Consider the following 23,571-nt stretch of genomic DNA (forward strand, 5'->3'; position numbering starts at 1 on the left):
TAATATAGAAAAACAAGTGTGTCGTCTTATATTGAATTTATAATGCGAAATTGTACTTCCCATGCGAATGCAGTGGATTTGTAACCGTCTTCACACGGTTTGATCTATTTTCCACAACTCTCCGTGTGTTTTCTATAGTGAAATGTCATTTGTTGGCATGAAATTCTGAGAGGTATGGCATCATTTTTCAAACATAGTAAGCCAGTTAAGTTGGAAGAAATGGTGTTGTTTTCACCATAATTACAAAAATTACAAAAATAACTTTCTTATCTAACCAGAAAAGTATATAAATTTAGAGAAGCATTTCTAATTATATGTTTATTAATAAAAATAAACCTAAGTTAACTCTTGGGTAAGAGTTCATTAAAATCAACTATAAACTATATTACAAATATTCATAATCGTATCGAATATCAAGAAACAGCCTAAGATTTCACATTAATACAGCGGTAGCAGACACAGCTATAGCTGAGACAATTTTTTCCCTCAGCGTTCATTGATGATGCTTCAAGTTAGTTCGTTTGTTTATTTTTTAAGATATGCTCCAATCCTGCACCAGAATACAAAGGAATATTTCCAGGACCACATGCAAGCAGAGAGAAATATATTTACTGCTTCTCTGACTTATTGGAACATTTACCCCTCCCGGTTTCGAGTGTGAAGTAGCTGTCAGTCCAGTGTTGACGGGTGCTGAAAGCCTTCTTCAATAGGAGTCACTCCATCATGCTCCATAATGTCGGATCCGCACTGACATTCACAGAGCTCAGAATGCAGACATGGGGTTGGAGCAGACACTTCAAGCAAGAATATTTAGGCATGAAGTCAGTGAGATATTCTCTATAGCTTACTTTCTTCTTTAGAACAGGAATAATGGTAGTATGTCCACGTACGTTAATACAACAGCCTCAAAAAATGTTGGCAATTCATGAAGCTAAGTCTATGATACTTACACATGCAAAAGCCTGCAGGTCCTTGTTGATGTTCCCAGTTGTGTATGGTTACCAAGTAAGGGTCTTGTTTCTGCCTAGTAGACTTGAATTATAAGGAGTCAAGGTGGCTGTGGCCCTTGTGATCTCAGGGTATTGGGTTACAAGAGGATGCCACTCAGAGTAAAATATCCACCCCTGTTCTTTTATTTACTTTCTTTCTTTCTGGTCCTGTAGTTTGAACTCATGATCCTAATATATATTAAGAAAATGTTCTATCACTGTTTTATACCTAGTCCTAAAATTTTATGCTAAATTATAAATTGTTACTCTTTAACTGTTAATATGTTCTTTAAAATCTCTCTCTCTCTCTCTCTCTTTCTCTCTCTCTGTCACACATACACACACACACACACACACACACACACACACACACACACACAGTAGTTTTACAGAACACGCAGTGAGAACTAGGTTCCCAAGGGACTCCCAAGCATGCAGTAGGTACATGGAGCCATCAAGTGATGTAGATATGTTCAGACTTAGTACAGACTCGGAGTCAGTGCCGACTGGTCTCCGGCATCTTAGATGACGTCAGGTGTGTGAAATGAAGCTTGGCTTCATGAACCCCAGAAGTCAGAAGCAGAACCATGGGGAACGGTCAGTAGAGGTTCCATTGGGAACAAAATGGTCTAGCGACCTCTTTGCTCTGGGAACAGCTGATCTGCCTGCCACAAAAGACTGACGTCCAGGATTTAAAAAGGAAGTGAAGTCTGAGTTTAGACAAGATCCACACACACTAACTGGTGTAGACTCCTACAGGGACAGAGGCTCGTCTGAACTGTTCCGTTCAGTAGACTGTGTTTCTCAACCCCAACATCCTGAATCCTGCTCCTACCTGTATGTGCCCAGGCCCCAGCATCAAGCACACCAGTCTTCCCCCATTGCCTTCTTAGGTGCCTTAGCTGCCTGCCTGCTCAGTTTCCTCAGGTGGATTCCTGCTGTGCACAGGAGACCTTGGTGGGCTTGCTGCTTAGCACAACAATGGCAGCAGTGCTGTGTCTCTTGCCACTGCAGGATGAACCAGCTGTCTCCCTCATCCTGACTTCTTCATTGGACGGCTCTATGAATTCCTCTGTAACAAGTAACCCCTTATCTTCCAGGCCGCTGTGCCCGCTGTGGGGAAAACGTCGTTGGAGAAGGAACGGGATGCACCGCCATGGACCAGGTCTTCCACGTGGATTGCTTCACCTGCATGGTCTGCGACATCAAGCTCCGAGGACAGCCTTTCTATGCCGTGGAGAAGAAGGCATACTGCGAGCCCTGCTACATCGTAAGTTGGGTCTTCATCTGTCTGTCTTCTTTGACCAAATACCAGTTATTCCATATAAATGTCGCCATAATTCTTTGAAGGTCAAAATATATGTACACATGTAAGTTGACATACTATATTTTCTTATATATAATTATCATTCACATGAGGTTGGAAAATCGTGTTGGGACAGGGCTGCCTTTCAATTAAAGATCAGTCAGACCTTGTCTGTTCTGTGTTTTCATGCATGTGTATAGAAACAGCGTGATCTCTGTCATATATCTGAAGGGTTCCCTATCATCAGAATCATAGAGTCATATCCTGCATTTGAAGTCTCAGTATTTTAGCAAAAACTTAGCAGGTGTCTGAACTTGTCAATGGCCTTCCAAACTTCTGGACTAGTTATCTCTACAGAATCATTTTTACCACCCTGATCTCCCTGGTTGTTTATGATGAAGAGAAACTATTATAGAGTATTAAAGAGAATTGCATCCTGAGACTGAGGTAGAAATGCTTCTCTGTTTTAAAGAACAAAGCTATTTTTGAAGAGCAAAGCTTAGTAGCTAAAAGTAAATAACATTTCCTTAGCATTTTGCATGGCTACTTAATCTATTAAGCTACCTTCTGATAGAGTAGATTGCTGAGTAAGAAAACTTTATGTCCAAAGTAAATTCCTTTACTGTCATTCTGGTTTTGATCTATCTGTTAAACATATTTATGGAAAAAGTAGTAATTCTTGCAAACCTAAAAAAATTAGTCACAGTTGTACCCTCTACCAAGGCATTTCAGCAGCAAAGAAACCTTTAGAGTAAGATGCTGGGACTCAGAAATGTGTAGATCTCCAGAGTTTAATTTTATTGGTATTCCTGCCTTGGTTGGAGTCTTAGAATTACTGCCTGTGAGATGAAACACCGTAACCAAAGGCAGCTTTTTGAGGAAACAGTTTGCTTCCTCCTATACTTCCAAGCAGCAGCCCATCACTGATGGAATGATGGAAAGGCTACGGAAGGATGCTGCTTACTGGCTTGTTCTCCATGGCTTGGTCAGTATGATTTACTATGGAACCCAAGGCCATCAGCCGAGGGAGAGCACCACCCACAGTGTGCTAAGCTCATCCCCATAGATCACTAAATGAAGAAAATGCCTTACAGGCTTGCCTACAGCCACCTATGATGGCATTCACTTCATCGAAGTCCCCTCCTCTCTAATGACTCTACCTTGTGTCAAGTTGACATAGAACCAAGCGAGCACAGTTAGTAACAAAATTCTGAAGACTCTAGTTTATTAAAACCCGGATGTGTAGCACAAAGCGCAGTTCTCCAGGACTGACATTTTCTGTATTCATGTAATATTGCCTTGCATCGCTTGGGTTCCACCTTACTTTGTTTTCCTTCCTGGGACGACTCACACACATGTAGCAGCATTATAACCCCATCAGCTAGAACAGGTGGGAGAGGAAGAAACTATTTTCAGGTCACTTGCCCAAGTGTTGTCTTTAGAAGTGAGAATAGAGACACAGGCGGAGGGTAGCTTCTGGCTGCCATCAGTCAGAGCCAGGGCTGCATGAGTCACATTCCCTCCTCATCCTGTGACTTTGCCTGCATGTAGTTAGTTTTTCAGACTATAAAGGTAAGCACAGCCATACCCTGTCTGTCCGGAAGCAGGAGCATCTATGCTAAGAGAAAGTCTAGTCAGCAAAATCTCAGCCCTTATGTCATTCAGCTCTTCGAGTACCACCCTGTGAAATCATTGTTGAAAAGAGGAAGGCCTTTTATAATCCTGACCTCTTTTAAGTGGGCTGCACTTTCTAGCGACTCGGGACAGCCTTGTGCAATCATTTATTGCTGCAAGTTTTGGCAGCAAAGTCAGCAAAGCCTTGTCCAGGCATCCAGCTCTCCTCCAGCAAGGAGCAGTTACTTTTTTACAGCTCCTGCCTGGCCCCTCTTTTACTGTGCCGCTGATCACTGCTACTGTAACAGTGCTTCCGAGAAAGGCTTCTTAAGCTGTTTATCTTTATGCTTTGTAAGCAGAGGCCTTACATACAGTGCTGGGAAACTGTAAGGCATGCAGAGAACAGGAGTTTGGGTTGAATTCACGCAAAGCTTTGTGTCTTGGGCAAGTTACTTGCTCTTTGCAAGCCTCGGTTTTCCTTTCTCACCTGCGTGCTAGACATAATGGTAGTATTTTTTCCATAAGCCTCCTGAAGATGAAATGAGGCAATCTTTGTAAGCACCCTTAGTCTACTGCGGAAAAGCTATTCAGCCAACGTTACATCCGAGCCTCGGTACTGTTTGATCGGGGAACCTGTTTACCATTCCATGTGTGTGCGGTGAGACTCAGACTCACTTAGCTCGAGGAAGCTGTTTTGCTTCTCGGATATACCTGTCTTCCATTTTTCTTTAATGTTTGCTTTTCCTGGGAGCACGACAAAGCTCCAGTTTCGTGTTTTTAGTCATTTTCTAGAGTGCGGCAGCTCAGAATCCAGACTCTGCGTAAGATCTCTGGATTGTTTAGGACGTTGGCCCCCTCTGCTCTGGTTGCCTGTCGTCACACTGAGCCTAAAGTCAGGCAGACTGTCTGGGAGATATTTAATCATTCATGTGGAAGAGCTGAGCAGTTCAAATACTGATGAACCTTCCTGGCCTTTCTGTGATTTCCCCTCCTCATAAGAACCTGTACTTGTGGTCCTTGATGTAATGACCTCTTTCCGTAGCTCCCCAGAAAGGCTTATGTCTTCTGAGAATTCAGTCCCACTTTACCTAAAGACCCTCTGCGTTCCGAATCGACCCCAAAGTTCAACGTGGGCATCATGCCCTTGACTGAGGTATCAACACTTCCAGTTCCTTCCAAGCCTTCACGGTTCTGATAGGCTGCATGCTGGAAGGACAGACAGACCAGTGAAAGAGGAAGCTTGAATTAGAACAAGCTGCTTGGAAGGTAGACTTGAGACAGGCAGCACTAAGGTCGTTTGTCTCTCCAGGAGCTAAAGTTCTAGAGCGGGAGACATTGTCCATGAGATCCAACCTCTTATCACACTGCTGGACACAGGTGTCCCAAAGACACTGTGAACAAAGACAAGGCAATTAAGTCCCTGCACGCCAGTCCGTGGGAATCGATTTTCTTTCTGTTTTTGTCTGTCATTGTTACTTAATTGACTGTGTAAGGCGAAAGGAGGGTACTGAAGGCAGTGGCTGAGTTCATTATTTCTATGTAAGCACCAACCACTCATGCTTGACCCTTGATCTAGGAGTCAAACCTGGAAAACAAAACTTAAATTTCTTTCTAAATTGGTTATTGATAAGTCTAAAATCACGTTTAAATTTAATGTTGTATACTCTGAGATTAAATGCCCGGTAATCTCATCAGATTTGATTTATCACATTATTTTTTCGCTATGGTCTCTTGGGCTCCTAGTCTTTGTATACCTGCATCTACAATTGAACAGACTCGATTCTGTGTGGTGGGACAGCTCTCTTCCCATGTAGTTTACCTGTTCTTTGTCTAGTACCTGATACGAATGTATGTACAGTGTGCTTCAGTGGTAATCTTCACTTTCAGCCTCTCATCTTAGACTTGTAGCATGTTTATGATCTACCTTTTAAAGCAAAAAATATATTTCCCATTCCTTTATCATTATAATATGCTTAAAGAGAATCGTGTGAAATTTTTATATCTCTAAAATTTAATTTACAGTTAAATTTAAAATTAAAAGTAACATAACTTTTAAAATGTAGTTTATTGTCCTGCCTAGGGTTTCCATTGCTGTAATGAGAAACCATGACCAAGGCCACTCTTATAAAGCACAACAGTTAATTGGGGCTGGTTTACACTTTCAGAGGTTCAGTCCGTTATCATCATGGGACGCATGGCAGCATCCAGGCAGGCATGGTGCTGGAGAAGGAACTGAGACTTCTATATCTTGTTCTGAAGGCAAACAGGAGAATACTGTCTCACACATAGCTAGGAGGAGGGTCTCAAAGCCCACCCCAAACTGACAACATCTCCTAAATAGTGCACTGCTTGGGCCAAGCATATTCAAACCACCACAATTATCAGCTCAAATTATCAACATCAGTAATACCTAAGGCATTGCTTATTGTTCTTAGTTTTGACCTAGAACATGTGATCCTCCTGCCTCAGTTTCACAGGTCCTTGGTTATACCACCACACCTATCACCTTGGAATGTTTCTTTAGAAAACTGTTTCTAGTTGACAAGACCATTGCAAACAGTGAGCTCATATAGTAAACTATGTGCTGTTCCCTGTAGACAGATTTATTTAGATTCATTTGGGTCAATGTAATAAGTACACTATGTCCTAGTTATTTGAACTGATGCTTGTGTTATTAGTAGTAAAGTGAATAGATCTTGTAAATGATTCATTTCGATTATTCTTATAGTTTTGAATAAATAAAAAGATCAAAATTAAGAGCACTGAACTTTATTAGGAAGTAAAAGGATTTAAATAGACTCTATCTTGGTCCTATGGTTATAATGTGGGTACATCATTTGCCTCCAAATACCAGGGTGTTCTTGTTTATAAAGTTAAAATTCCCTAATGTCATAGATAAAGAATGAGCAAGTGTGTTATTTTTGCGTCGTGAAACTATTGGCTGTCTAAGGGATTAATGTGTTGAGTGACCTTATTGTAATAAGATGGAGAAGCTGTAGCCCAAAATGGGGGTGTCTCAGCTGCTGTTGCTATAGGAATATTGAAGGCAATTGGCTTGATAGGAGCAGCACAGGGTGCATGGGAGATCAGGGCTTTGCTTCCAGTCATTTTTGTTTTTAGGTATGAAGGATATCAACAAGGCCTCCCGCTTGTTTGAAACTTCTTCTCTGGTTAAGACAAGCTTACTCCTGACATTAATGTAACAGAGGAACAGTTGGTCTCTTCTTGGCGTTGTAAAGGAGGCTAGGCCTTGGGAGACACACATCAGACGTCCTCAGGCAAAGCCTCTTTATGAAATGGTGACCCAGGATCCTCCACTGGATCAGGGCTTTTGAGTGACAGAAAAGGGGGCAGGCATTTTTGTTAGAATTAAGATCCTGTTGACTGTCAGGCCTCTGAAAGCAGCAGGCCAATATCCTGGGAGACTAACTTGAAATTTCCAGAACTGGCACCTTAATAACCAACACATTAGAGCCTTCTGCTCTTACGGCACTAAATGGTGAAGTTAAACAGTCTACATTTTCAGCTCCATTAAGATGTAGTTTTCTTGTACCTCTGCAGGAAAGCTGTCCTTTTATGTACTAACATTTGTCCTAATGGAATGTGTTAAAAGCAGCTCGAACCAGGGCCCTACGTGGGTGTTGATAAAGGAACCAAAGAGTTGGGACAGAGTCTGAAAAATCCACAGGAACATCTCTCTCCCTCTCGCCCACCTCTGCTCTCATCCCCATGATGCTTCTCCTCCTCCCCCAACCCCCGTCTCCTACCGCACGCACCACCTACACACTTAAACACATCCATTCCTGGTGTCTTACTATCACCCCACCAGCACTCTCCCACTAAAAAGAAAAAAAGTTCGAGGACAAGAAGTGTTGTTTTTAAAACATTCTCCTATGAGGGTTGACTCCATGGTCCTGGGTGTTATCTCCCCAATTCCTGACCTCCAATATGGCACGTCCAATATGCCTATTGGAACTATGATCAGCAAGGGGAGAGTATTAGACCTGGTTACACATGAGGCAAAGTGAGGACCAGAAAGGCTTTCTTCTGACCTGACCTTTATTTGCTATTTTATTTACTTATTTATTTATTTTATTTGCTTTAATTATTTACCATGCTATCACCCTGAAAACTAACATTCATCTTTTTGAAAACACAGAAATACTGCCAATCCCTGGCTACCCACTTTAAAGTCACAGAAGCCTTCTGTTTTCCCAAGATTTCATTTGACAACAACCACTGGCTCAGTTGTACCTTCTAGTATTACAGATGTGACACCTGGTCTTCCTTTCAGCGTCTGCAGATCCCTCTGTCCACAGTGCCTGGAATCTCAGCACAAAAAGGAATGCTTTCATGTTTAGTCATAGTGACAAATGCCATCTGCCCAATGGTATAATTGTATTTTTAGTGGTTTTGTTTTGTCTGTTAGCCTGAAAGGAGCCTTGGCGATTGGTCCAGCTCCTTTCACTATCATTTCCAGTAGCAAGAAACTGAGGCTTGTATAACTCCAGTGTGATGGGCTTTGTTTGATCTTATATTTTATTTTGTTCTTTTTTTTTTTAATGAAGGAAGGAGGGAAGGAAGATCTAATGACTGCTTTTTCTCTATTGCCCTTTCTAGATGGTGTCTGAGTTTTTCATGGGTTTCTTTGTTCATTTTTTAGATTTAATTCAGATTTTAGGTATTTCTCTCTCTCTCTCTCTCTCTCTCTTTCTCTCTCTCTCTTTCTCTGTATTTTAGAGAAATGTAGAGATCAAAATTGTCTTTTTAATGGTAGTAATTCTTTTAAAAATGTCTTTTAATACACATTCATTAGAGGAAAATTAGAAAAAGCAAACTATCAAATCCTCCCATGCAGTATCCTCAGTCTGCTGAATGTTCATCTTCTGCCTCTGTGCTGTGTGCATGGACATAGCTGTGGAGCTAGAATAGCCTCTGACGTGGGTGGAACCACGCAGAGTGCTCTCACCTTGCTTTCTAATTAGCAACTTGCTTAGTTATATAACAGTTAATCAAACTTTGCTTTGTATAGAAATAATGTCTTAAACATTCCATAGGCATTCAGCAAAAAATGTATACCCTTTCTGAACAGTGACTCCAAAAGAAATATTTCATTATACAAACCCATTAATGAGAACATTCCATGAAGGTGGTCACGTCAGATGAAAGAAAACAAGGAGCCAGTAAAACTACTTACTAGTTGATGATGATAAAAAATGGGGTATAGGAGCGTGCTAGGTGGTGATGCACTTGCCTAGAGTGTGTAAGGCACTTTTATCTCAATGTGCGAAAAGGAGGGGAAGAAAAAATAGAGAGATAAGCAAAAATAAATCAGTAAATTATTATAATTAAGTTACAGTATTTCAAAAGACTATTTTACAGAGTCAAATAATATCCCATATTACAAAAAGCAAAATACAATCTGTGACAAAACTATCAAGATAATCAAGGACATGCTGTTATTGGTAAGCATCTCATATGGCAGCAAGGGACAGACTCTTGCCCCTCTGTAAATATCACTGCACTGAAATATCTAACACACAATATTGATGAATGATGAGGCGAAATGAAGACACGTGCGCTTTAGAAAGCACATTTCTTTCCTCTTTGACCAATTAATTACAGGAGTTAGATAATGCAATTAATAAGATTGATTGAATGGAGATACATTAACCGTATAATAAAAAAATTATCTTCCCAGTATCCATAAAATATTTAGAAAAACATGTATCGCATCAAGATCTAAATGGAAACCACATGTGGTACACCAGTTAGTCCTACGTCTTGGGAAGCTGAAGCAAGCACGTTGCCAGTCCGTGGCCACTCTCGATTGCACAGGAAGCCCCTGTCCATAAGGAAAAAGCAAACAAGTTCTGAAAGGAAACTGTAGGTGAGTCCAGCAGTTGACTGGCAAAGATAACAGCCTGTAAACAAGAAGTGAAAAGTTAAATAAATAAACACTCCGCTGGGGCAGACTGTTTAAATTACGGAATGAAGATAATGGCTGTCAGGGCAGAGGGTGTGGATGGAGGTCCACATCTCCACGTCGCAGCAGCAACTGTAAGGGAGAGCTCAGAAAAGTTAACTCATGCTCATAGGAGATGCTGCCTGAAGAAGAGGTGGGGCCCTGGCCATTCAGGACAAGTTCTTAGTAGCTGAAAATATTCTAGGATTTTTAGAATTTTCAGTAGATGGCACTTGAAAAGGAAGAAAACTAGGCTATGTACGGTAGCTGTAAGCATTCTCTAAAAGAGTGAGTTCAAGGCCAGCTGAGGCTAGAAAAGACCGTCTCGTGGGGAGGGGTGGGAGGAAGGTGGGAATTAATGAATGTGGTAAAAATAAAACTAGATGGAAGGGGGGAAAGTTACAAAATGTGAGGGTGAAAAGGAAGTGTGGGCATAACTACAGACCATGTCCTCTCTTTCCACTGAACCTAGGCTCCTTCACTCTGGGCAAAACACTTAGATCCTAGTACACTTTTTTCCAATGTGGCCTTGCTAACGTGCACAAAACCTTGAGTTCAATACCAGCACAGTATAAACCAGGTGTGCTAGTTCACTGCTGTAATCCCAGCTAGGGAGGTGAAGACAGGGAGATTAGGAGTTCAATGCCAGCCAGGGATGCAGTAGACCATCCCTCAAAACATTACACTTTTCATAGACGAGAGGCTTTTCCTGTAAATCTAAAATATGCAAGAAAAAAAAAACTCAAATAACCCTGCCAATGTCGATGAAAGTCAGAAGTGCAACCTGAGCAAAGGCCAGGAAACGCCACTGACAGGGCTTCTAGCTTCAAAGGACAAACCGTGCCTGCAATGTCTCCACCTTCACTTTCTGACACCCTAACTTCGCCTGCCCCAGGGAGAGCGTGTTGCCGGTCTAACTGTACGTGTGTAAGAAATCCTAAAAGAAATAGTGAGTTAAATGCTGCATGATATGTTGGAGTGGTAAATTGAATGCCATACAATAAAATAGTCTACATTATTTGATGAATCTAATGTTTGAACAATATTAGGGGCATTTAAAATACTTGGTTAAACTCATATAGCAAATAGGGGGAGGGGAGAACTTATCTCATAGCTACTTTGCACTGACATGATATCTCATAAACTTTGTTACAAATTTTTAGTAAGATTTGCTTATTCTAAAGGGTGCATGCATGTGTGTGCATGTGTGTGGTGGGTGTACAGTGATGGTGGGTGCCGGAAAAGGGCATCACATCCCCTGGATCTAGACTTCCAGGTATTGTGAACCTGGGTTCTGGAACTCAAACCCAAGTTCTCCACCAGAACAGCAAACATTCCTAACAGCTGAGCCAGCTCTCCAGCCTGTCATAACCTTCTTTTAAAAACAAGCGACCATCAGAACTCAAAGCCAGCTCTAGGTAAAATGAGGAAGTTAGTTCAGTTGAATAAGGCATACCATGGCCAGCCTTCCTTCCCTTGGACCTAGGAATGTGCAGGATCATCTCATATCCCATACAGATGATAGATAGATAGATAGATAGATAGATAGATAGATAGATAGATAGATAGATAGATAGATAGATAGATAGATGGATGGATGGATGGATGGATGGATGGATGGATGGATGGATGGATGGATGGATGGATGGATAGTTAGACAGACAGGCAGATAGGTAGGTAGGTAGGTAGGTAGGTAGGTAGGTAGGTAGGTAGGTAGGTAGGTAGGTAGGTAGATAAATAGGAAGGTAGGTAGAAAGACAGACAGACAGACAGATAGGTTTTTTAATTTTTGCAGTAGGAATTAGGAAACAAAGAAAAAGCTAAATGGATACATGTGTGCATAATTATGTATGCTTTTTGAGACATACATAAGAAATAATATAAAGGTCCACGTACCTCTTACCCAGTTTAACAAATAAAAATACTTAAAACGTATTGCATCCTTTGTTCCGATCACAGTACCCAAACTTCCTTTGTCATACCCATGGGGTTCTAATGCGCAGTGGTGTTTACATGCAGTGTCCATAATTGTAAATATAGAACGTATAAATAGTAACAGTGGTAGAACATAAAATATGATCAAATCTGAAGGGGCTTAAAATGCTGACAAAAGTTACAAGGTTAAACTTCAAGGACACACCATGAGAAATAGCCCTTCCACAAAAGCCCTGAGAAATACTGCGCAGCTCCGTAACATTGGAAATTATGTAAGGGAAGCATTGCCATACGTCTGTGTGAGGGAACTGAACGTGCTTTGGAGCATGCCTGACATTTGTATGCCACTCTTAGGGTCACCCATTCGCCACCAGCAGTATGTCCACTCTGTGACTATCACACTGCCCTTTGCTACTGACATAACTCCGTCTCCCAGTGGACATGGGACAGTACTTTACTGTCACAGAAGCTGAGGTAAAGTACCTCCCAGCTGATTGACCAGAGGAGCAAGAAGTCCTTATAGAATATAACATTTCCCCCTAACTCTATCCCAAAGTATACCAACTTCTGTTGCAATAGAATCAGAATATTTAAGGCCCAGAAGGAACTAAAATTAAAGAAGTACTTTAGTTCAGTACTGTCGTTTTATGGCTGAAATGGCTAACAGGGAAAGTTTGTTGATTTACCCGAGTTCACATGTTTGGCAATGGTAGAAGCATGAGTAGAAAGCATGAGCCTCGGTGACACCTTCAGAGCACCTCTCTCTCTGGGAGAGGCTTGAAACAGCTGAGCATACGTGTCCACAGAGGCAGAGTGACCCCTGGCGAAAGCTGGGCTCTGCCCACTTCAGAAGGACAGTGAACCAGGACAACACTTGCTTCCGCTCTGACCAGAGTGAAGGGTCTCGTATTTCCAGGTTCAGTGCCTCTGAAATGTTACGCTAGAACCTTCTTCCTTCCCCAGTTTGTTTATTTTTAAATGAAGCATGAACTCACCACCCAGTGTTTGACAGGGTTTGGATGAATGTCAGCATCAGGCCACTGCAATCATGGTTTAAGATTATTTAATCCCATTACTTATACACTTCATTAGGCTGAGTGAGTGGCTGGCTGTGGTTCAGTAAACTTCCTACTGTAGAGATGGAGGATGGAGAGAGAATGGGCAAGGAAGCCTGTTTATTGCTTCTTTTCTTCCGTATTTATCTTATGGCTCCTGGTGGACAAAGGGACAATAATTAGCCATCTGCAGTGTAAAGTCTGTGCTCCTGATGCCCTCTGAACTGCTCTGCACCACCAGAACAATTGTCCGTAGCTTTACATGTCCTATAAGTAGAAAAAGAAAGAAGTGGGCTTGGAGGGGGAAGGGCAGACAATGCTATAAACTTCTGTCTTGAAATCCAATCAGAAATAAGCTACAGGGTCCTCAGTAATATGGGGTTGGGAGATAGACTAGCAAGTGATTTTAAAGTTGGGGAAATTCACATCTCAGCCAGCCGGACCAGCTGCCGTTCACCATCTACTCTGTTTCTTTAGCTCAGTTTCTGAACATATGGAGGGACAGTCTCTTCTTACCCGTCATGATCACATGGTGAGAAGACCATTCCGAGAAGGGGCTGCGCTAGAGTCAGTAAGGTGTGAGTTTGGTTTTGTGTGTGAGAGTGTGTGTGTGTGTGTGTGTGTATCAGGTAACTGAACCAGGCCAGAACCCAAGGCCCGTGAACAAAGCCTATGAGAGGAGCTCTTCCTTGAGGTGAAGGTGAGTCTCCATCCAGCTCATCACCTTCCAGTCTCTGGAACACTACTAGACCCTGATGGTCTCAGAGCTCAGAGACTATGAAGGGTGGCAGGCCATGGGGCCTTGAAAGCTTGATTTCTGCAGCAAGAGTCAAAGGTCATCTGCTTTCAGTTACCGGCTATGCTCATTAAACAAATACATTCTAGACCCTCCCCAGGCCTGTATAAGAGGACAGGAGCATAGCACCTTCTGTAAGCTGAGGGTCAAGGATGGCCTGTAGTTTGTATGCACACAGAGGTGTGAGATCCATGCCCTATTCCTTCACCTCACATGAGAAATGGCTCCAGGGTTCTTCTCCCTCCTCTCTCCACCCATTCCATGAGACTCGTTTTCAGGAGCCTCTTTTGATTGACCTCGGAAACTTCTCTCTCTGCCCTGGTCCAGGCTGCTGTCTCCCTTGTGTCTCTTCCCATCTCTGTCCTTCAAACATCTAAATCAGCCAGCCTTCCAAACTTTCTTGGACAAGACTTTTAGCATTTTGTTGTTTTTCCTAGGGTTTTGCTTTTATCTTTTGAGAGAAAAAGAATGATAACATGAAGTTAGATGGGTAGTGGAGAAATTATGAGAGGGGATCAGAATAGTTCAAAGTATTTTTTTTTAAATTAGATAAAATTAAAAAAAAAAACTTGGGAAGTTTTCCAACTAGATGTGGCTTTTCTTGAACGTATATTGACCTTTTCCCACTAGCCGCATAGGGCTGAACCTTACTATAAGTGGTATAAAATTGGTGGCTTCTTGGCCTATTCCTTAATGATGTAAATCCTAGTAGAATATATAAAGGCAGAGAGGTCACATGTGGCTCGTCTCTGTTGGGTTTTTTGCTTTTGTTTTTGTTTTTTTACAATGTTTATCAAGCAGGTGAGCCTATCGTTGCTTGGAAAGGGATGGGGGTTTGGAAGGTGACCTGCTTCATGCCAGTGTCTCCTCACAGGGTTTGGCTTATATACTGTTTACTTGCCCTCTTGTGTACTTGGACTTAAGACTCTCTGAAGTGTGAGGGAACAGGAAAACTTGGCAACGGGAACCTATGAGCAGTCATTGCTGAATGTAAATATGAAAGACTGGGGAGAGACGTGAGAGTGAAGCCAGCGAAGCCAGCTGTCTAGTTTCCAGCCCTAGAACCATGCCTAACATGGGGAAATCTGCCTGACATGCCTCTGGTGGATGGTTGGACCAACTACTCTAAAGCGACCTGGACATATTAAATGCATATTATTCTGTGACAGTTGCATTGGGCCAATTACTTAAATATTGAACACCTTGCTTAGCAGTTATCCCATGTCCTGAGTCCCTTAACACTGCTGGAGTGTTTGAAGTAATTCAGAAGAATACGTCCAATGGGACAGATCAGTTGAAATGAAACTGAGTCTGCTAAGATATATTCCTATTTAAAGCAAATATTTATATTTTTCTAGTTTATCCAAATGACCTCAAATTTTTCTATTATAAAGCGTAACATATGCAAATAGTTTTCCACCAAGTAGATGATAGGCTCAAAGAGAAAACGAAGGAAATCCTGGAACCTTGTGAGGGAAATAAGGAGCTCATAGATTTTCCTGGATGGAACTGCTTATAGGGTGGGTCAGATAGCCTCCATTTTTACCCTGCAGGGAAAAATGAGAACTATCCTTACTCTTTTTATTAACAAGTAACAGAATCAAGACATGAAATAATACCCATTTTGGAAAGCAATTAGACCAGAAATCCCAGATTCTAAATCTTAGCCCCTCCCTTGTCTTTAAATAATCATCACCTGTCATCAGATGTGACCTTTTCTTTTCTTTGTCAGCAAGGCTCTCATGTCAGCTTCGAATTCTATTTCTGTTACCCACCTCTGCTTCAAGAATCCTCCTGATTGGCCTGCAGTTGGGCTGTGCAGTTTCTCTGTGCCTTCAGAGTGGCTGCCTATGCTTCTAGGTATATCTGTCACCTCTTTTAATCCTTTTCCATCTGCTTCCCACATTGGTAGATGCTCTTTCCCTCACACATAGACAAGAGTGACTTGTGTCTCTTCTCTGTGAAGCCTCAAACCTTGTTCCTAGGATCCAGGATAGTACCCAAAGCCATCCCTCTCGTCCTAGGCATTGTTAGTTTGTTTTTAACAGCAATTACAAGACAAACAACAGCATCGCAGCATCACCAAAACTAACCATAACAAAATACCTTAACTGGTGACTTCAATAGCAAAAACCATCATGTCTCATAGTTCTGGGGTCCAAAGGTCAAGAAACCATCTTGGAGGTTGGTGAGCACTCCTTCCTGCCCTTGTGTGTTGGGCGAGTGGTGTCAAGCAGGTTCCCTAGGGTTTGTTGCATGATGGTGAAGGTGGCTATGGAGCCTTTATAGAAGGTAGGCCTGACTCACGGCAGTCCGTTGCCTGCAGTGGACCTTTAAGCATTAAGCCCACAGGTGCTTCTCTCCTCTTCCTGGGATGCTGCCATGTGAACACTCACTAGCTCACATTCCTGTGGCCAGTCAGAACCAACCTTCAGCAGGCATTCCATGCTGTATTGTACTAAAACCATGAGCCAGACCAAACCCCCCTTTTCTCAGTTGTCCCGTGAGCTGTGTGGCTCATAGGCACAAGGAACATTACTAACCCACAGAAACAGAAACACATAACAATCAGCTGGACTTTTGACCATAGGTTGATCAATGCATTATCAATACTGTTATGGAGTAGGAACCACAACTCCACCCTCCTAGCACTAGGAGCTGACTAATCACTTAACGAGTACTCAGCGAGCATCTTCTTTTTTATATTCCTCCATCTTGATTAAATTGGGTATTTCTTATTTGCATTTCAATTGTTATTACCTTTCCCAGTTTCCAGGCCAACATCCTCCTAACCCCTCCCCCTCCCCTTCTATGTGGGTGTTCCCCTCCCCATACTCCCCCCATTACCACCCCCCCCAACAATCTAGTTCACTAGGGGTTCAGTCTTGGTAGGACCAAGGGCTTCCCCTTCCACTGGTGCCCTTACTAGGATATTCATTGCTACCTATGAGGTTGGAGCCCAGGGTCAGTCCATGTATAGTCTTTGGGTAGTGGCTTAGTCCCTGGAAGCTCTGGTTGCTTGGCATTGTTGATCATATGGGGTCTCAAGCTCTTCTAGTCCTTTCTCTGATTCCTTCAACAGGGGTCCTGTTCTCAATTCAGTAGTTTAATGATGGCATTCGCCTATGTATTTGCTGTATTCTGGCTGTGTCTCTCAGGAGAGATCTACGTCCGGTTCCTGTCGGCCTGCTCTTCTTTGCTTCATCCATCTGATCTAGTTTGGTGGCTGTATATGTATGGGCCACATGTGGGGCAGGCTCTGAATGGGCGTTCCTTCAGCGTCTGTTCTAAACTTTGCCTCCCTATTCCCTCCCAAGGGTATTCTTGTTCCCCTTTTAAAGAAGGAGTGAAGCATTCACATTTTGGTCATCCTTCTTGAGTTTCATGTGTTCTGTGCATCTAAGGTAATTCAAGTATTTGGGCTAATATCCACTTAACAATGAGTGCATACCATGTGTGTTTTTCTGTGATTGGGTTACCTCACTCAGGATGATATTTTCCAGTTCCATCCATTAGCAAGCATCTTCTTAACTTTCTTCAGCACATCATGGGAAGGCACTGATGTTTAAATTGTTGCTGCTACATTTTCCCATCAGTATATATTTTTCCTTGCTAGATCTGGTATTTTGAAGAAAACAGAAAAGCATTGTTAGAGAATTATCATAGGGTGCTATGAAATGGTTGAGAAATTGGCACAGTGGGCAGGAAGCCAAACTGGCCCTGGGTCTGGCTGGACGTAGCCTGCCCGGCCATTTCAGCAGAGGAACTGGCATGGCAGCGTGGTCACCCATAAAGTGCTTTTTGTCAAAGTGTCTTGTGGAATTAACTCCTCATGCATGAATCAATAAACCTTGCCAATTTGCCAATGTAATTAAGAGGTAGCAGATTAAGCATTACTATTAATTAAGCTCAAAGTACAATAGAATGAAGGTTATTTTTGTGAATTGTGCTGCTGGAGTTTCCTCAAGGATTTTGCAGTTCTAATAGAGGAGACTCCAGGTCGGGCTGGGGAAGACTGTCTCTACTACTCTGAGGGGAAGGAACATTTAACCTCATGTATTTTCCGCTGCAAGTTTTTATAACTAGAGTGAACAGGGCGTCAGCTCTGAGAGACAAAACATGAACCCAGGACAGCTCATGCGCCGGGAATGTAGAGCCCAGCAGACTTGGCTGTGCTCCAACAGAGCACTTGGGAGACGGAGAAGGGTCAGACAAATAACAAAGTAAGGCAAAGCCATCTGTCTTAAGCTTGAGAGATTCAGGCCCTGCTGAGAGATCAGAAAAAAAGTAGAATCCTTCCCTGGGGCCACTGAACCTGACCAGCATCAAAGAACCCCCAGGATGGCTGCATTTGACCGTTTGACCTGAGTCTAGAAAACCAGCTTATTATTCAATATTTTCAGGAAATAATAACTTGGCTCCCAAGTACTGCTGGATGGTATTAAGTATAGAGGAGAAAAAATTTCTCCCTACCCTCTGAAGAATTAATTCTTGCATCCATGAAATAAACTCACAGTTGACAGATGACCAGGAGAAAGTTGAAGTTTTTTAAGTACATGGGGATAGCCCAAGACAGGAAAGTAACTACACAAGGAAACTCCCGTACCCTTGTCTTAGAGGAGAAAGGACCTACAGGCTGCTACTGGAGAATAATGAAGTCTCAGAAGAGTAAAACCTGGCCTATGTCAGCTGTGGGCTCTGCAGACCTCCAGTCTATGTTTCCTTGATTCTGCTTATGTGGTCTGGTGAATGAGATTTCTGGGGAAGCAACTCATGATAGTTGTCTTCCTTTTGGACTTAGTCAAATAAATAAACCCAAAAAAGACCAACCTGTGCTTTAGAGAGAAGGAAGAAAGGTGGATACTGTGGTCTTTAAATGTCCAGTCTGTTTCTACTCAAAGTCTATAGCATATCAAAGCACCATAATTTGGGGCATTGTTTCCTAAGGCCCAACCCTGATAGCTTGTTCTCTATCTATGTTAATTATGCACCCTTGAACACATAACCAATTGCTTAGCATAATAACATCTTACCCTTAAATGCATGTGCCCCAAATCCATTCAAAGGTGTTTTTCCTTTGATATGTATAGCAATCCCATAAGGCAGTTGTTTTCTGGGATAGATGTGTGAGAACCTGTGAAAGTACCAGATAGCTCATCACTGAGGGTGCAGCTGTGATATCCATTGTCTGACTAGGAGACCGCTTTTCACATCTCTGTAGTCCATTTGCCTGCCTAAATGGCCCAAGCTATAAAGTCTACCTAATGTAAACCCCAGTGTCCCCATCCATGAAGTCCACCTTTCTAAGACAATCACGTGAACAGTAGACATTAAAATTCAATACGATATGTGTAGAAACTCTTCAGAGCTGGGCAGTGGGTCGAGATGCAGAAGAACTGAATTTTTGCAGTTGGTTTAAGCATGACGGTCTTCCAAGAATACCTAGGTTGCCATGTTCTTTGTCTTCACATTACTTGGGGCCATGTGCACCAGCTTAACCTCTGCTGGCCTTCCTTTCAGAGCAGTTGATGATGCAGTGATAATGCCTCCCACTTCCACATCACTCTGGAGATTTTCTCTTGATCCTTCGGCATTGCACAGGATAATTTGGGAATCAGTATTAAGACTTTAAGATCATTTGTAAGGAAAACAAATAACTTTATGGTAGTGTGTAAATATTAACTTACTCAAAACATTGGTTGATACTGTTTTAACTAGCAAACACCCAAGATGCTTTGCAGTTTAAAGGATTGTTACTCTTCCACCAAGTTGGTCAGCTGTTACTACGACTGGGGACTGTCAGCAAATCACAACAGCCTTTAATTAATCAGCCTCAACAGTCCAGTTATTGCCCACACTCTCATCATCCCAGCCTCACTGATGTAGGAAGGGCTTCACATTCCAATCACCTCCACCTGAAGGGTTGGGTCTCAATAGCATGGAGTGGCTAAGAACATCCCTGTCACCTACTTTAAGGAAACCTTTCCTTAAGGGAAAGGGAAAGTTGCGATTGATTTTGTCAATTATATGAGGTTGTAATTCTACCCCAGAAAAACCGCATTCTAGATCACTCTATTTTGGTCATATGGAACTATTAGGATGTTTCAGAGCTCTCTTTTTATACTTTTCCATGTTCTGAACTCTTCCTAGCAATCTTTCTGAGCAAATATCTTCTAAAAACCTCAGTGGCAAGGTCTTTGCATCTGAAGAGATTGTAAGGTTGAGAGATCAAATTCTGGGTTAAGTCAGAGATCGTTGAGGTGTTTGTTCTCTATCTAGCAAAAGTCCGTTAGACTCAGTCCCAGCATTTGTGCAAATGTGCTCAAAAAAGCGAAGGTGAAACAGGTTTGCATTACCAACTGCCAAAACACACATCCATGTGCGCACACAGACACGAGAAGGCACATGCACGAGGAAGCCAAGCCAATGGGGGAGCAAAGTTCTATCTGCATTGAGGAGAATCTAAAAAGTAGCCCATCACGAAAGCATATTTCTTTTAAAACGTACAGGCAAATTTATAAACAGACACTACAGCACTAATTTATCAACCAAGCAAGTTTTAAGTGGGGCAAGATAAAAAGAAACTGTAATTTCAATTTTTTTCTGTATGGTACTTGTGAGAGAGTGTGCGCGTGTGTATGTGTGTCTGTGTGTATAGGGATGTATTGAATTTGAAAGTAATTTATGGAAAGTACTGCTACCATGGTATTTCAAATGCTCCACAATTTGAATTTAAACTACTCAATGGGATCATTAAGATTATTATGCATGTTTTCCAAAGAGTTTCAAATGACAACTTTAAAAAATGGATGCCCTTTAGAAACCGAAGGATATTATTGCACTCGGAGAGATTCGTGCAGTTTGAAGTAATTGCCACCGCCCCTTCTGAGCAAGTACCTCATGATAGCTGTTCAAGAAACACGGGTGTCAGAGAAGTGCCAGGCTGCTCACGCATCCGCTCTGAGTAAAACCGGATTACAGAGCAAACTTTATGGACAAAGATTTATTTCATTTAGTAAAACCGACAACAGAAGATTGGGAAGGGAACTAGTGCTCACCGTCAGTGTGAATTAGTGTCGGGTTCAAGGGCAGAGTATATGGACAGCAGAGGCTCACAGCCTGAGCTCGAAAGGGAAGGCTCCCTCAAACTTACTGCCTCTGCCTTCGCTCCCCTTCCTAAGGGTGGGTCACCTTCCATTGTTTGCCTGTTACCAAGTGAACAACATACCAAGGTAGAAAGGGATATTTAAGCATTTTTTCAAAAGGAAGGGTGGCTGGTTGGTTTGCATTTATCAATAAATTTATTATTTTAATTTAAAAAATAAGTTGTAATTCTGATTATTGGAAATATGTTAGCCTTTTTGTTGTCTGGGTTTTGGGTTTTTGAGACAGCATCTCACTGTAGCCCAGGGTTACCTGGGGCTCACTACTGTAGCCTAGTAGCCCAAATCTGCCTTGAACTTATGTAGGGAACACACTCTACAGTACTACAGAAGAACACGTTTGTTCCTTTCCACACTGTTAGAATTTTATTGACTTTACAAACAGCATCAGTTTCCTAGGCTGCAATTTACAAAGCAGTCTCAATTTCCCATGATAGCCAGCAGTTGGCAAACACAGTTCTTTTATTCTAATCATAATTACTAATATTAACTCCCGGATCACAGATTACACTTTCTGCAGTAATTATATGTATATTGAAAGGTTACAGAATGACGACTAAAAGGTTAAAAAGGCTGCTGAGTTCAAAGAGGTCTTGTTGGGAGCAGAGGTGGAGGCTGACACAGATGCAGAGAGTCACTGCGGGCGGTTAGATGAGCTACTGAGGAAGCCAGTTGGAGAGTTATTGAAGGTTCAGAGCCTAGCAGCAGTCAAGCAGAGGCACAGGGCACAGTCCCCACAGATGTGCAGGACTGTCCAGGCAGGACAGAAGGACAGATAGATGGATTTACAAGGCAGCTCTAACAGGCTGCATCAAGTGGTTTAGACCCTGGTGAACCAAAGCCATGCCCGACCCCAGTCAGTAGTCCTCAGACTGTGAGTCCCTAATCTACACACAAGTCACTGGAGCTGGTGTGACCCAACACATATAATGTTCTCTACCCCTAGGGTCTAGGTGGGAGGGCTGTGCCCTTCCTTGGCCTGCAATAGTCAGTAAGTTTTCCTGTCTATAACCATGCGTTCTTCTGTCAACAATCTACTTTGGTCAGCTTCTAAGCATTACCTTTAGACTTAAGGGGAAAAGTAAAATCAGCTTGTGTCTCAGGAGCGGTGCTGAATTTGTGGTGATATTTATGTGCATGGTCATCTCCTTGGGCCTTTGCAAACAAAAAGAGCCTACCAAATGTTGCTTTGAAAAAAATGGAATCACCCAGGGAAGCCACTGTTCTACATAATGTGGGGGTAACATATTACTCCTGATCTCTACAACACATGGGCTCCCTACCCCCACCCCTTCCCCCTGCCACCAAAGTGTGGTGATTGCTGCCATCCCAACCGTGGGCCATAAGCCACCATGTTTTGTTACTGAATTCTATAAAAGTTATAGTCACTTCTTTTGGGGGTGGGAACAGAAATTTGTGTCATTAGGCCTCCTGCTGAGTCCTTGTAGGACTGAGGACCATCTGAGTGTTCACATGGGCTACCTAAACTCTGGTTCTGCCGTCACTTGTCTGTCAGTATCCCGAGTGATGCTGAGCCTTCTCTGCAGCTGAGGAAGCTCAGTGGGTAGCGTGCTTGCTCAGCACTGTAGAGGCACGTGAGCCTATAATCCCAGGGCTTGGGAGGTGGAGTCAGAGGAATAAGAAGTTCCAGGTTATGCTCAGCTACATAGCGAACTCGTGACCAGCTTGGTACACACGTGACCCTTTAATGTTGAAAGAAAATCCTATAACTCGTCTCTTAATCCAAGTGGACTAAAATGAGGCTGTACTTAATGCCCTGTTCTCTCTGGTCTATTCTGAGCAGACATGGAATGAAAGGATTGGTGTTCGTCCCGCTCTAACTTACAGTAACGAGTGTGCGTTCTCTCCTCTGGCAGGAGCTTACTCAGGCTTTACCTTTACCACTTTGATGTAGGTGGTGTTCGTTAGTTCTCGAGTTAAAGAGCAGAGATATCTTCAGTGCGGTCTCAAGTGCACCCCCTCGAGACTGGCAGGCAGGTAGAGCCATTTTTATTAGATAATAGGGTATGAGGAAACTGAGGTGCGGATGTTTTGAAGGACTTCCCCCACAAACACAGAGCTAGCATACAGCCTTGGGGGACTGCAAGGCTTTGTGCGTACCAACCCTCTATTCATACCTGAATATCTATAAGGCAATTTTGTGTGACTTCCTGTTGTAACATATACTTGTAAATGGCTTAGGAGGGGACAGTTCTGACTTCTCTCTCTCTCTCTCTCAAAGGAAACAAAAAAATCAATTCAAAGCTTGGAGTATGCTTGATACATCCAGTGTCACTCCATTGGGGAAAACAGACTTTCTCTTTCCCCACAGGCGTCAATAGCAAATGGCTTCTTGGTCAGGGGGTGGGACTTTGTGCCTACTTCTCCTTCTCTCTGCTGGGATTCCACCTGGTTTATGACTGTGCAGGTCATAGCAAGTTTGTATTGTATCGATTCTATTGTGCCTAGAAGACATTCTCTCTTTGAGTCACTCACTATCCCTAGCTTACATTCTCCCAGCCTCCTGGACTGATCACCGAGCCTTGAAGGGGGCGGGAGTAGGGTAGGGTTGGTGAAGGCATCCCTCGTTTACGACCGTGCTCCGAAGGCCCCCGCCCTGCACACCGTCCAGCTCTAGGTCGCTATGCCAATTCCGAGGGAAAGATCTTCTGCCTCCATTCTCTTCTCTACCAGCTCCTGCCGCCCTAACAGATACTTACAGTGGACTTGATAGTGATCAGGCTAGAG

General features: G+C 42.7%; 1 protein-coding gene across 1 annotated transcript in view; it reads left to right on the forward strand.

Annotated features, from left to right (window-relative positions):
• The window catches only part of Lpp (LIM domain containing preferred translocation partner in lipoma), a 597,188-nt gene that overhangs the window by 496,185 nt on the left and 77,432 nt on the right, over positions 1 to 23,571 (forward strand). Inside the window, exon 10 of the mRNA XM_032900039.1 lies at positions 2,090 to 2,259. Coding sequence (XP_032755930.1) covers positions 2,090 to 2,259 — 170 coding nt within the window. The remainder of the gene's footprint in view (positions 1 to 2,089; positions 2,260 to 23,571) is intronic.

This window comes from Rattus rattus, chromosome 4, assembly GCF_011064425.1.
Source record: "Rattus rattus isolate New Zealand chromosome 4, Rrattus_CSIRO_v1, whole genome shotgun sequence".
NCBI lineage: Eukaryota > Metazoa > Chordata > Mammalia > Rodentia > Muridae > Rattus > Rattus rattus.